Source organism: Chiloscyllium plagiosum, unplaced genomic scaffold (assembly GCF_037043375.1).
Source record: "Chiloscyllium plagiosum isolate Xiang-an unplaced genomic scaffold, Cpla_swu_hap1 HiC_scaffold_11, whole genome shotgun sequence".
Lineage (NCBI taxonomy): Eukaryota > Metazoa > Chordata > Chondrichthyes > Orectolobiformes > Hemiscylliidae > Chiloscyllium > Chiloscyllium plagiosum.
The window spans coordinates 72,672,961-72,686,867 of record NW_028270149.1 but is presented as its reverse complement, the minus strand read 5'-3'; the positions used below and the strand labels follow the sequence as shown (position 1 = coordinate 72,686,867).

The 13,907-nt window shown below is 38.7% G+C and overlaps 1 protein-coding gene across 1 annotated transcript in view; it reads left to right on the top strand.

Moving 5' to 3' along the window:
• The window catches only part of LOC122557126 (succinate--CoA ligase [ADP-forming] subunit beta, mitochondrial-like), a 94,303-nt gene extending 81,842 nt beyond the window's left edge, over nt 1–12,461 (top strand). Inside the window, exons 10-11 of the mRNA XM_043704465.2 lie at nt 8,556–8,644; nt 12,265–12,461. Of these exons, the coding sequence (XP_043560400.1) occupies nt 8,556–8,644; nt 12,265–12,339 (164 nt within the window). The 3' untranslated portion in view covers nt 12,340–12,461. The remainder of the gene's footprint in view (nt 1–8,555; nt 8,645–12,264) is intronic.
• The last annotated feature ends 1,446 nt before the right edge of the window (nt 12,462–13,907 follow it).

Below are 13,907 nucleotides of genomic sequence, written 5' to 3'. Positions count from 1 at the left end.
CTCATCTCTTGAGTTAGTGAACTTCCCCATCAAGTATCTGATTATAGGTTAAGCAATCCAAACATACTTGTCTTTATTTGCTTTTTGGATAGTTTAGATTAGATTCCCTACAGTGTGGAAACAGGCCCTTCAGCCCAACAAGTCCACACCGACCCTCTGAAGAGTAACCCACCCAAACTCATTTCCCTCTGACTAATGCACCTAACACAATGGACAATTTAGCAAGGCCAATTCACCTAACCTGCACATCTTTGGACTGTGGAAGGAAACCGGAGCACCCAGAGGAAACCCACGCAGACACAGAGAGAATGTGCAAACTCCACACAGACAGTCACCTCAGGCTGGAATTGAACCCGGGTCCCTGGTGCTGTGAGACTGCAGTGCTAGCCACTGAGCCACTGTGCCGCCCCATTGATTCATTCAAAACATTTGTATTTTGGGCAAGGTTCTCCTTTGTGTCTTTCTAAATTCACTTTCCGCTAAATGTTCATTCTTCTGAGTCTATTTTGTTGGTAAGCTTTGAAATAAAAATCCATGTTAACCTTACATGTATCATTTACTTGTACCTACATTTTGAATAAATCTTTTTTTATTTACCATAGAGTTTAATTTACCTGATCTTTCCTCAAAAATACTCATTTTAAAATTGGGATCAGTTTTACTATTGTTGACTAGACTCTGTCTAATGGAAAAATGTTTTGACACACAGGTCAGCATAGATTCGAAGCAGTACAAGTCAAAGTACAGAACCTTGTATACTACACTTGTGACTTCCTCCCAGCTCCACTAATCAGAATTCGTTTTGCAAGTTTATTTTCTGAAAAATCATGAAAAGTGTTTAGTATTCTGAGAAGTTTGTTATGCAGAATCCTCCCCTCCTATTTCTGTGTCTACTGTGAGTAAATTATTGCTCCACAGCTATTCCTTTAGCTTTCACCATTATTTCACCCCCACTTCATGTTAGATTAATGCTCTGATGGCAGTTTGTTAATCTTAATAGTACAATTACATTTTATGACAGTAGCCAGTGCATTAGAGGTTTTCTTGGATTCTTCTGGCAACATAAGAGTTTGCACCATTTTCTCCATAGTATATATTTGTCACAAGTTCTCTGAACTTCCTGGGTATCTCTGCAATGGCGGCTTCAGAATTCTATCATAAGACCATAAGACATAGGAGCAGAAATTAGGCCATTCAGCCCATTGAATCTTCTCCACCATTCAGTCATGGCTGATAAGTTTCTCAACCCCATTCTCCTGGTTTCTCCCCGTGACCCTTGATCTCCATGACTATCAAGAACCTATCTACCTCAGTCTTAAATATACTCAATTTTCTGGCCTCCACAGCCTTCTGTGGCAATGAATTCCATATATTCACCACTCTCTGGCTGAAAAGGTTTCTCCTTATAACTGCTCACAATTCTCCAAATATGGTCTGACCAGAGTCGTGTAGAGCCTCAGAAGTACATCTCTGCTTTTATATTCAAGTCCTCGCAAAATAAATGCCATCATTGCATTTGCCTTCCTAACTACTGACTCAACCTGTAAGTTTACCTTGAGAGAATCCTGGACCAGCACTCCCTAGTCTCTTTGCACTTCAGACTTCTGAATTTTCTCCCCATTTAGAAAATAGTCCATTCCTCTATTTTTCTTGACCTCACACTTTCCCATGTTGTACTCCATTTGCCACTTCTTTGCCCACTCTACTAACCTTTTCAAATCCTTCTGCAGCATCCACCTCCTCAATACTGCCTGTCCTCTACCTATCTTTGTATCATCTGCAAATGTAGCCAGAATGCCCCAGTTCCTTCACCTATATTGTTAATATATAAAGTAAAACGTTGTGGTCCCAACACTGAGCCTTGCAGAACACCACTTGTCACTGGCTGACACTCTGAGAAGGACTCTTTTATCCCCACTTTCTGCTTTCTGCCAGACAGCCAAGCTTCTATTTATGCTCGCACTTTGCCTTGAACACCATGGGAACTTATCTTACTCAATAGCCTCCTGTGCGGAACCTTGTCAAAGGCCTTCATGAATTCCAGGCTGTTCTTGGACTAATCTGCTCATTACTACCTCAAAGAATTCTGGCAGATTTATCGGGCAAGAGTGTACATAATGCATTACATAATATATAATATTTCCTTTTTAAAATCGACATATGAAAGTAGGAACAGTTTAGTTATTGTATCATGTTAGGCTACGCAATTTCACTGATCTGCCTAAAATTTATTTTAAAACTCTCGATATTTCCTTGTCATCGATCAGTTTGGTAATAGTGCATGTCCGGACATATGACCATTAACTAGACTGCATCTTTGGAGAGAAGTGATGAGAAAATAATGTAGAGCAAGTCAATCGTCTCAAATTCAAACTTGTTTCCAGAGCTGCAGCCACCAATATTTATAGACAAGATTAAACTGCAACTCAGAAACCACGTACCGTTTCTTTGGACATTGACTATGGCCCATTCCTTAAACAGGTTGAAGGGAAATAGACAGTTGGGTACAGCTTGCTCGTGCTTGTAAATTAGTTCCAGTCTATGACCCAGTCAATAATTAAAAAAAAAACTCTTTAATCCACAGTGACAAAGCTGATTCAGCGTTTTAGCCTTGTTCAATAATAGTTCCTAGTAATATACTACTGAGTCAATTGCTGCATGGATTGTGCTATTCAAACAATTTCACAAATTGCAGTGTGTGTAATTTAAACAAAAATGATGACAAAAGTTACATTTTCCACATTTGAGAGGCAGAATCCCATCTGCTGGGAACCCGAATTCTGTGTTTGGACAGTCAGAAATGGACAGTAAATGGGCACTTTTATTCCTACCTGCTCAGCTCACTCTTCACTACCTGGTTCACAGTAGAAGAGGTTGAGATTGGCGGGCAGCACAAGTTATTCCTGAAATCCTGTGAATCTACAAAGTTTTATCTCCACTGCACACATTATAAATTGCTCTCCAAATCAAGGCATTCGATATAAAGCTGTTCTGTAGATATCTTTTCCATGTGGTAACAAAGCACAGACAGCAAGGGGTCAAAAGGAGAAAAGTGAGAGGAGGCACATATACAGCACAAGCACCGCTATGGACCCTTTGGACCAATTGGCCTGTTTCTGTGTTGTGTGTAAAAGTGGATGATGCCCAGTACAGGAAACAGATTAGAAAAGCAGTCAGGGTAAATCTGAAGTTAACACTACGGTGCAGAAGAAAGAAAAATATGGAATTCACAGTTTGAAGTTAGAGTGAAAGATGGGGCAAGAATTCTAAATTCTTAACACTAATTTTAGCTCCATACCAAAGAAACTACCCAATGAAAAATTACTGGCTCTTGGCAAAATCTGCTGCTTATACTCAATACTTTCTGAAGGCAGTAGAATAATTACTAGAAATAATGATTTTGGTGGATTTTGTAGCTAGACTAACATGTGCTGAGAGATGTACAGGCCAAAACAAATTCTTCACAATGTGTTTCTAGAGAGAAAAAGGATTGAATAAGCAGGGGATGAACCAATGGCATTTTCATTCTCATGTTTTTAATTTCGTTTCCTATGGCAGAACTGGAACCATAGACATAACAGAAGGGTGATTAATTTTATTGTCTATCTTAATTGCCCTTGAAAAGATGGTGGTGAATTGCCACTTTGAACTTTGATTAAAACTGAATGAAATACTTCAGTTGTTGTATACTATTAATGACATTTCACATTGACAAATATAATGTATTCAAAATGCAGTTATAGTTTGGTCTTTTGAATAACTAATAGCTTCTCTTATTTTCCAAAATGCATACATAATTGTTATAAAATTAATTTTCTGGAAATTTGCAGTGATGCACTCATATTTCTTGAGTATTTTGAAGCCGAGGGGGATCTAAGCTCTTATGTTATTAATCAGATAACTGCTAACCAGAATGCGTTGGTTTGTGTGACTGTGTGTTTAGATTGTTGGTATTAATAGATTTTGGTATACACATGTGGAAATTATCCAACAGTTAAACAGCACTAAAAGCAGGTCTTTACCAAATGCAGACCAACTAACTTCAAATGCAGTAAATCAGCAAATAGGAAAACAGCACAAATGCCATATTTGCTGGACCTCCAATGAAATAATGGCCATGCATGTGGTCTGAAGACATTGCCTCTTGTTCCCCACAAGAATAAAAGCTGTACTTTTTTTAATTGACTTAAGAGTTTTCTTTTGAACTTAAGGCCAAAACATAGATGCTCTTAGTTTAGCTTTACAATACAAACCTAAACTTGCCAATCAGAAAAGATTTTCTTTAGGATGCCTTGCCAATTTGTCTGATTTTTCTACTCTCTGAGGCTTTGGACTTGTTCAGCTAACTCTGGTTATTTCTTTTCTTATGCAATGAATATATGGGATTCATACCATTGCTGAGAGAAAATGGACTGTGCAGCTGTCCATCTGTTTTTTGGTTTATAGTTATGCCCAATTCCTTAGTTTCTATCAATTAAAAATTGTTAACTTATTGAGGGAAGTTGAGGATTTAAATTTGATGTTGGAAACCAAAGGCCATTCATCCCCCTGTATGTGCCAGTCAATAAAAGGCTGTCCAGCTTGATCACCAATTTTGCACTTTATTATTTCATTGTCTTGTGGGTCATGGCTCTTGCAGGGAATATACAATTTTGTTTTGCATTTGTTTCTATCACCCTTTCAGGCTGAGTTTCAGTCCCCACTGCCTGAAGAGAGAATAGATTTCTCCTCAATGCCTCCATCTAGCAAAGCTTTCTTCCCATTGCTTCAAGTTTATGAACTGTGGTATTGACTGCTTACCTGAAGAAAATAAGTTATCTTCATTTTACACACTTTAATTAAATCTCTCCTCAGCTTCCCCTTTTTTAAAGGGAAAAAAATCCCCAGCCCATCCGATTCTTTCTTATGGCTAAAAATTCTGTGTTTCTGACAGCATGTTTGTAAATCTGCTTTGTGCCCTCTTCAGTATGATCACATCCTGCCTGTGAAGCATTGACCAGAACTATCCTCTAGCTGCAATGTACTGAATAATTTGTACAGTTTTAGCATAAGCTCCTTGATCCTATGTTCTGTGCCTTGGCTAATAAATAAAAGTTTCCTGTGTATCATCTTAACCCCATTATTTACTTGTCTTGCTCCCTTCAGAGATCTGTGGACATAGGCACCAAATGTGAATCTCTGTTCCTGAACCCTTTATTATTCATTTCTTTGCCTCTGTGCCTTACATAAGGCATTACCTCACATTATTGCCAATTAAATTTACTTTTCACTTCCGTGGCCAGCTAACTAGTCCATTTATAACTGTCAGGAGTCTATAGCTTTCTTCCTCAATATTAACCACACAAGCAATTTTTATTTCATCTTGATCATGTGGTATATGCCATGAAAATAAAAGGGAATTTAGTACTTAACCCTGTGGATGTCGCTGGAATTGTCTTCTACTCGCAAAACCATCCTTCGAGCATTACCTTTTGCTTGCTGTCACTAAACGCTTTAGGATCTTACTTTCCACTTGTCCTTGGATTCTATAACCTTTTACTTTTCTGATAGTCTGCCTAGAACAGAGAGAGACCTCGGTGTTCAGGTACATATTCTTTGAAAATTGCGTCACAGGTAGATACAGTGGTTAAGAAGGCACTTAACATGCTTGCCTTCGTTGCTCAGACCTTTGTGTATAGGAGTTGGGATGTCATATTGAAGTTGTACAAAATGTTGGTGAGGCCTCTTCTGGAGTACTGTCTGAGTTCTAGTTGCTCTGTTATAGTAAGACTATTATTAAATTGGAGAGGGTTCAGAAAAGATTTACCAGGATGTTATTGGCAATGATGGGTTTGAAATGTAAAATAGTCTGGAAAGGCTGGGACTTTTTCATTGGAGCATAGGAGGTTGAGAGATGAACTTATTGAGGTTTATAACATCATGAGTGGCATAGACAAGGTGATTGACAATGGTTTTTTTCCTAGGGTTGGGAAGTTCAAAACTGGGGGCATATTTTTAAGGTGAGAAGGGAACAATTTAAAAAGGACTTGGGCAATCTTTTGTTTTAAACCCACAGTGGTTCATGTATGAAATGAACTGCCAGATAATGTGGTGCATGCAGGTGCAGCTACAACATTTGAGAGACCTTTGGATAAGTTCATGAATAGGAAAGGTTTGGAGGAATAAGGGCCAAGTGCAGGCAGGTCAGACTAGTTTGGTTGGACCGAATAGTCCGTTTCTTTTTTTTTTGTTTTTTTTTCTTGCACCTAACCTACATATCCCTGAACACTATGGGGAATTTAGCTTGTCCAATTCACCTAATCTGCACATCTTTGGATTTTGAGAGGAAACCCATGCAGATACGGGGAGAATGTGCAAACTCCACACAGTCACCCAAGGCTGGAATCGAACCTGGGTCCCTGGCTCTGTGAGGCAGCAGTGCTAACCACTAAGCTCCCGTGCTGCCCCAGAATCTGTTTCTATGCTGTATGTCTCTTTGACTATGCACCATGAGATACAGATGACTATAATAGACATTTTTATTACTAATGTAAACACTAATGTGGGCGGCACGGTGGCACAGTGGTTAGCACTGCTGCCTCACAGCGCCAGAGACCCGGGTTCAATTCCCGCCTCAGGCGACTGACTGTGTGGAGTTTGCACGTTCTCCCCGTGTCTGCGTGGGTTTCTCCAGGTGCTCCGGTTTCCTCCCACAGTCCAAAGATGTGCAGGTCAGGTGAATTGGCCATGCTAAATTGCCCGTAGTGTTAGATGAAAGGGTAAATGTAGGGGAATGGTTCTGGGTGGGTTACGCTTTGGCGGGTCGGTGTGGACTTGTTGGGCCGAAGGGCCTGTTTCCACACTGTAAGTAATCTAATCTAATCTAATCTAAAAGGTAGAAGACGAGGGTGGTGATGGAGGGTTGTTTTTCAGACTGGAGGCCTGTTACCAGTGGAGTGCCACAAGGACCGGTACCGGGTCCAAAACTTTTTGTTATTTATATAAATGATTTGGATATGAGCATAAGAGGTATAGTTAGTAAGTTTGCAGATGACACCAAAATTGGTGGTGTAGTGGACAGCGAAGAGGGTTACCTCAGATTACAACAGGATCTTGATCAGATAGGCTAATGGGCTGAGAAGTGGCAAATGGAGTTTAATTCAGATAAATTCAACGTGCTGCATTTTGGGGAAGCAAATCTTAGCAGGATTTATACACTTAATGGTAAGGTCCTAGGGAGTGTTGCTGAACAAAGAGACCTTGGAGTTCATAGCTCCTTGAAAGTGGAGTTGCAGGTAGATAGGATAGTGAAGAAGGCAGTTGGTATACTTTTCTTTATTGGTCAGAGTATTGAGTACAGGAGTTGGGCGGTAATGTTACGGCTGTACAGGACATTCGTTAGGCCACTTTTGGAATATTGCATGCAATTCTGGTGTATGGAATGAGCTGCCAGAGGAGGTGGTGGAGGACAGTACAATTGCAACATTTAAAAGGCATTTGGATGGATATATGAATAGGAAGGGTTGAGAGGGACATGGGCCGGGTACTGGCAGGTGAGACTAAATTGGGTTGGGATATCTGGTTAGCATGGACAGGTTGGACCAAAGGTGTGTTTCCGTGCTGTACATCTCTATGACTCTATTTTGCTGAAATCATATCGACTGCATCAAATACATTACCCTCATCAATCCTCTTCGTTACGTCCTCGAAAAGGAGTTAATTATTCAGAAATGATCATCCCTTGATAAATCCATGTTTCTTAATATTGATTAATCTCTACCTTTAAGTGAGGATTGGTACTGTTCCTCAGAATGTTTTAGATAATGTATATACCACAAAAGCCAAATTGAATGGTTTGTAATTACTCAATTTATCCCTTTCTTCTGTTTGAATCATTCTCCTGTTTGGTGCACTGCTGCTTTAACAGTCTTCCAGTGACCTGTCTGCAGGCAGCATTGCAGGAAGATATTTCTGTCACTCCACACATGCAGTGCTTGCCTATCTCAAAATCCGGAAGTGTGTGGAAAAGAGCAAAAGGAAAAGCTGCCAGCTATTCCTCAATTTTGTTGGAACTACTGTACCAGCTCGAGTTAGTTCCACTGGAGTTCAGGTCCTGCATCAAAACTGTTTAAGCATGAACACAAAGTAGTTTGAAGAAGATTCCAGTTGTCCATTTAGATTGCATCTCCATATAGTCATAGGACTTGGGGAAATAGAGTGGTTGAACCAATATGCAGATTTTTCTCTGTGGTAGTTCATTGCTTTCTTTCCTTTTTCTCTATCCCCTGGGTGAAAAAAATCCTCTTACTCTTGGTTAGCTGAACTAATAATTAATAATTGATTGGTACACTGGCAAAGCTAAGCCATCAGTTAAATTGGCAACATGTTAATGGGAGTTGTTGGCCACTAATGAGAATATTTCACCACAGCGTGTTGTTGGGGAAAATGGAGAGAAATGAAGAGATAGTGCATTGAAAAATCTTGGCACCAGTTATCAGTTGAGGATTTTATTGTACAAGTGTACTGTCTTTTGACAAAGACATTGTTTCAACTTTATTGGATTGTTTGTCATTCAGGCACACGTGTCGATGATGCAAAAGCAATAATTGCTGCGAGCAGCCTGAAGATCCTTGCCTGTGATGATTTGGACGATGCAGCTCGAATGGTAATATTCATTGTTCTGCGTGTTAAATTGCCAGTGCTTGCAGTATAAACAGGTCACCAGGGGCACATTTGCTTCTTCCACCTAACCCCATCGAGAATTAAACCACTCATATCACGACACTAAGCCCTCCAGCAGACTCATGAAAAATCTTGTGGGGAAACTCTAGGATTTTACCAAGAAGATATAGGAATCAATTTTAGCATTATAAACCAATGCAATTGGTTTTAGGGTGGCACGGTGGCACAGTGGTTAGCACTGCTGCCTCACAGCGCCAGAGACCTGGGTTCAATTCCCGCCTCAGGCAATTGTCTGTGTGGAGTTTACACATTCTCCCCGTGTCTGTGTGGGTGTCCTCCGGGTGCTCCGGTTTCCTCCTACAGTCCAAACAAAAATGTGCAGGTTAGGTGAATTGGCCATGCTAAATTGCCCGTAGTGTTAGGTGAAGGGGTAAATGTAGGGGAATGGGTCTGGATGGGTCACTCTTCGGAGGGTCGGTGTGGACTTGTTGGGCCGAAGGGCCTGTTTTCACACTGTAAGTAATCTAATCTAATCTAATTCTCTTGCAATGCGATTTAACAATCACATTTATGCAACCAGCAAAGTACATGAACGTATATACAAACAAATGCTTTTATTTTGTACATTATTTTTTTCTTTACTGATGGCAGGACTGGTGGTGTTGTTCTTTATTAGCTTCTCAGAGACCTCTTAAGTCCTGTGTATACAGTGAGCATTTTGTCAGAGGAGTATATTAATAGAGCCACAAAAAATTGTATATCCTGTTTGTGTAGAAGGAAGTACCTATTGAAAGTGAACAGGTTGTACCTGAACAGTACTGGGACCAATGTCCTCATGAGGATGTTACCTTAGATTGTTAGGGAGACTTCAAACTTATTTGGCTGGGTGTTCTTGGACACTCACCTGAAACATTAGGGAGGAGAAGTGAAGTACACAGGGAACTAGGAGAAATAAATTGAGTGAAGAATACTTAGGAAATAAGATTTTAGGATGTTCAAAATAAGGAGCAAATATGAAAGTTTACATATGCAGCTGCTGGGAGATGAGTAAATAGTGGTGAACGGTTGCTTAACAAGAATCTTTCTATTCTGGTGGAAGCAGATTTCCAAAACCTCTAAGCTCAGAGAAAAAAGAATTGGTGAACCTTTGTTTTAAATGGGCAACTCTTGATTTTTAAAATGTCACCCTGAGTTCTACAGTTTCCAATGAGCAAATCTCTTTTCCACATCTACCCTGTCAATGCCCCTCAAAAATTTATATGAACAGTCACATCACGTCCCTTTTCTAAACTCCTGCAGACATTAACCTAGCCAGTCCAATCTTCCTTATGAGACAATTCACCCATTTCAGAAATTAGTTTAGTAAACTTTCTCTGAACTGCTTGCAGCATGTTTACATCTTTCATTAAATAATGTCACCAATACTGTGCGCGTTGTTGCAATGTGATCTTACCACTGTGTTGTGTAACCTCCCTACTTTTGTATTCAGTTCCCCCTGTGATATAAGGTAATATTCTATTAGCTTTTTTAATTACTTGCTGTACCTGGACACTAACCTTTTGTGATTCATACACGAGACCATCCAGATCGCTCTACATCTCCATGCTCTGCAATATCTCAACATTTAGATAATATGCTTTTTTGTTTCTTTCTGCCAAAATGGACAAGTTCACATTTGCTCACATTATATTCTATTAGCCACATTTTTCTCTAGACACTTAATCTATCTGAATCTTTTTGTAACCTCCTTGAGTTCTCTTCACAGCTTACCTTCTTACCTGTCTTTGTTTCATCGAGTCCCAGCACCAATCCCTGAAAAAGACCCATTTTATACCTACTCTCTGTTTCCTACAGCCAGCCAGTCTTCATCCATGTCGAGAATGTAGCGCTGGAAAAACACAGGTGGTCAGGCAGCATCCAGGGAGCAGGAGAGTCAACGTTTCAGGCATAAGCTCTTCATCAGGAAATTATGCCCAAAATGTCGATTCTCATGCTCCCTGGATGCTGCCTGACCACCTGTACTTTTCCAGCACCACACTCTTAACTCTGATCTCCAGGATCTGCAGTCCTCAGTTTCCCCCAATCTTCATCCATGCCAATATGCTAACCCCTACAACTTTTTTTTTGTAAGAACTTTGGGTGTGGCACCTTATCACATGTCTTCTGGAAATTGAAGTGTAGTAGATCAATTCTTATCCTCAGCACACATTATTCAGGAGTTTGGAAGGTAGCGAGAATAACATTCTCAAAAAAGGAGGGAGATAGAAACAGGAAACTGCAGACTAGTTAGCTAACATCTGTCATAGGAAAAGATGTTAGAAGCTGTTACAGCCACATATCCTAAAGGTAACATTAACCACACTCCTAGTAGTTTATTCAGTACTACTTCTCTGGTGATTGCGATTTTCCTGAGCTTCTCCCTCCCATTTCCTGATTTATCACTATTTCTAGGATGTCACTTATATTCCCTGTAATGAAAACTGATGCAAAATACCTGTTCAATTCATTTCCTAATTCCTTGTTTTCTACTATTAATTCTCTAGCCTTGTTCTATAGGACTAACACTCACTTTGTTCACTCTTTAAATAGTTATAGCAAATCTTACTATCAGTGTTTTTCTGTTAATGGTTGGCTTTTGCTTATGCTCTAATTTTTCCATCCTTATTGATTTTTTGACGAATCTTTGCACTTTTTAAAAAAATCTGTCTGATCTTATGACCTGTCACCTAACTTTGAATAATTATATCCTTTTCCTTTAATTTTACTACTATCTTTAATGTTTGCCATCAACCACCATGGGTCCATCTCTTGGAAATTTTCCCTGCTAATTGAAATGTATGTATTTTATTTATTTTAAAATATCCCCTAAATGTCTATTAAGCTATTCTTTTTAGTTACTTTCCCAATTCACTTTTTGGCAACTCTTCTTTCATGCCCTCATGTTTGTCATTATTTAAATTGTATAAAATTGACCCACTCCTCTCTCCATTAACTGAATGTAAAATAATCTTAACCTATGGTCCCAAAGGCAGAAGGATCAGTGAACAGAATACAGATTTAAAGTGATTGACAAAGGAACCAGAGGAGAAATTCAGAACCATTGTTGCAAAGGGTTGTTGAGATCTGGAATGCACTGCCCGATAGTTTGATGTAAACCAATTCAATAGTAACATTCAAAATTAAATTGGATAAGTACTTAATGGGCTAAAAATAGACTTCAGAAAAAAGAGCAGGGGAGTGGGATTGGTTGAACAACTTACAGAGAACCAGTACAGACACAGTGGGCTGACTGACCACCTCCTGTACTGTCACTTTTCTGATTCCATTTCATACATGTTTTGGTAATCACTTGTAATGGATTGTAATAGTAGTTTTTTTTATTGAAAACAGATATGCTCCCAAGAATAGCTACCAGCATGAATTATATTCAGTACGCCAAATTATATTCAGTATGCCAAATTATAAGAACAAATCTATTTAAAAAAAATTAAAGTGACTTGTTCGTTTTCAATTTGCTTTTGAAGAAATCTATCATTGCTACAATTTACTGAATGTTTGTGTCTATGGAATTACTACATTTTAATTTTTCCTTTTTGCAAACAGGTTGTAAAACTTTCAGAAATTGTTTCACTCGCCAAAGAAGCTCAAGTCAACGTGAATTTCCAGCTCCCAATCTAATTGTGATGCTTCAACCTCACAGCTAAAGGCTTTAGTGGAAATGTTTACTGAATAGCTATTTATTTTTCATGTGCTTTTGTTTCTTGAAAATGATGGCTGAATAAAAGGAACGAATGTGTTTAGCTGCTTGCAGTTATTTGTTAGCTGCTTCTTTGAAACACAAAGACACAAGATTCCTTATTACAATCTTCCCAAGCTAGTATTAAAGTTCCAAAGTTTCTCCTCAGTTCAATAGTTAGAAAAAAAATTCAAAGGTGCTGTACTATACATTTACAATGATTATTTACCAGGTATGTTTTATTTTGTTCATGCAGCTGTGATCCATATGGTCAGTGATGTAACTGCGCTTTGAACAATCTTCATCTCTGGCTTCTACTATACAACTATAGGCTTGCAATTAATGTTGGCGAAATTGGAAAATTGCATTAACATTATGAAGAACCAAATGTCTTCGGAATGCTTTATATGTTTTGTCTGCAAAATCTCCCAACAATAATTTCTAGGTTTTAGTTCTTTCACACAATGCATGGTCTTCCCCAGTTCCCTCCCCCTGTGCTTAAGTTTTACTTGGGCACGCCCAGTTTTGTGATACTGTAATGTTTGATTATTGGAGTTGTTTTGTTTTACTTTGATTCTGCTTTTGTGAAGGATACAGGAAAAGAGCATTTGAGTATTTTTTTGCCATGAGGTTATACCACACCAAACGATGTATGTGTCACTTCAACTTAAAAATTGTATTATCGTGAGTTAATAAATTCTCTATTATTATCAGTGAATAACACTTTCAGGCTCAATCAGCAGTAGTTATATTTTAACTTAGTAAGCCTTTTAAACAAAATTTATTCTTTGCACATAACCCTCATTGTTTTTGCCAGTATGCAATTTTTTAAAAAATGAACTTTTCAGCATTAGCTTCCCCATCCAGATTTCCACCCATCTGAAATCTGGTTATTCCTGTGAAATAACAACAATGCATTCTCTCCCTTTAAAATAAAAGTTTAGATCCTGGGACAGTCTAACTTCCAAGACCAGCTACACCACCTTCACCATCTCATGAACCAAAATTCAAACTCTAAAATTAGACAAGAAATGTAACATACAAATCATGAGTTATCATTAATTTTTGAAGAACGACAATATAGATTGACTATGAGTTTATAAGCCTGTATTGGCTTGTTTCATTTTGAACAGGAACACCTTACAAAAATGATAATATGTATCGGAATGCTTTATAACAAGGATTTTTTTAAAAATCTATTACCAAGTTGCAAAATGAAAGGAATGTGTCATCTCTATTGTTTTTCACCCCAAACCATTTCAAAGAAAATATCTTAAACCTCAGGTTACCCATCAGATTAACAAGAGAAGAACAAATTGTGATTTGAGACTTCAATCTACAGATCATAAAGGAAAGTTACTACCACTTAGAAATCACATCCTTCTTGACAAATGTGTGATTGGGATTGACGGAATTCTATTGGATCTGAAAGGGTGTGGAACCATGGCAGGTAAATGGGGAGGAGAGATACAAAGCAGTCATGAACTAGAATGAATTAACCCAGTCCAGT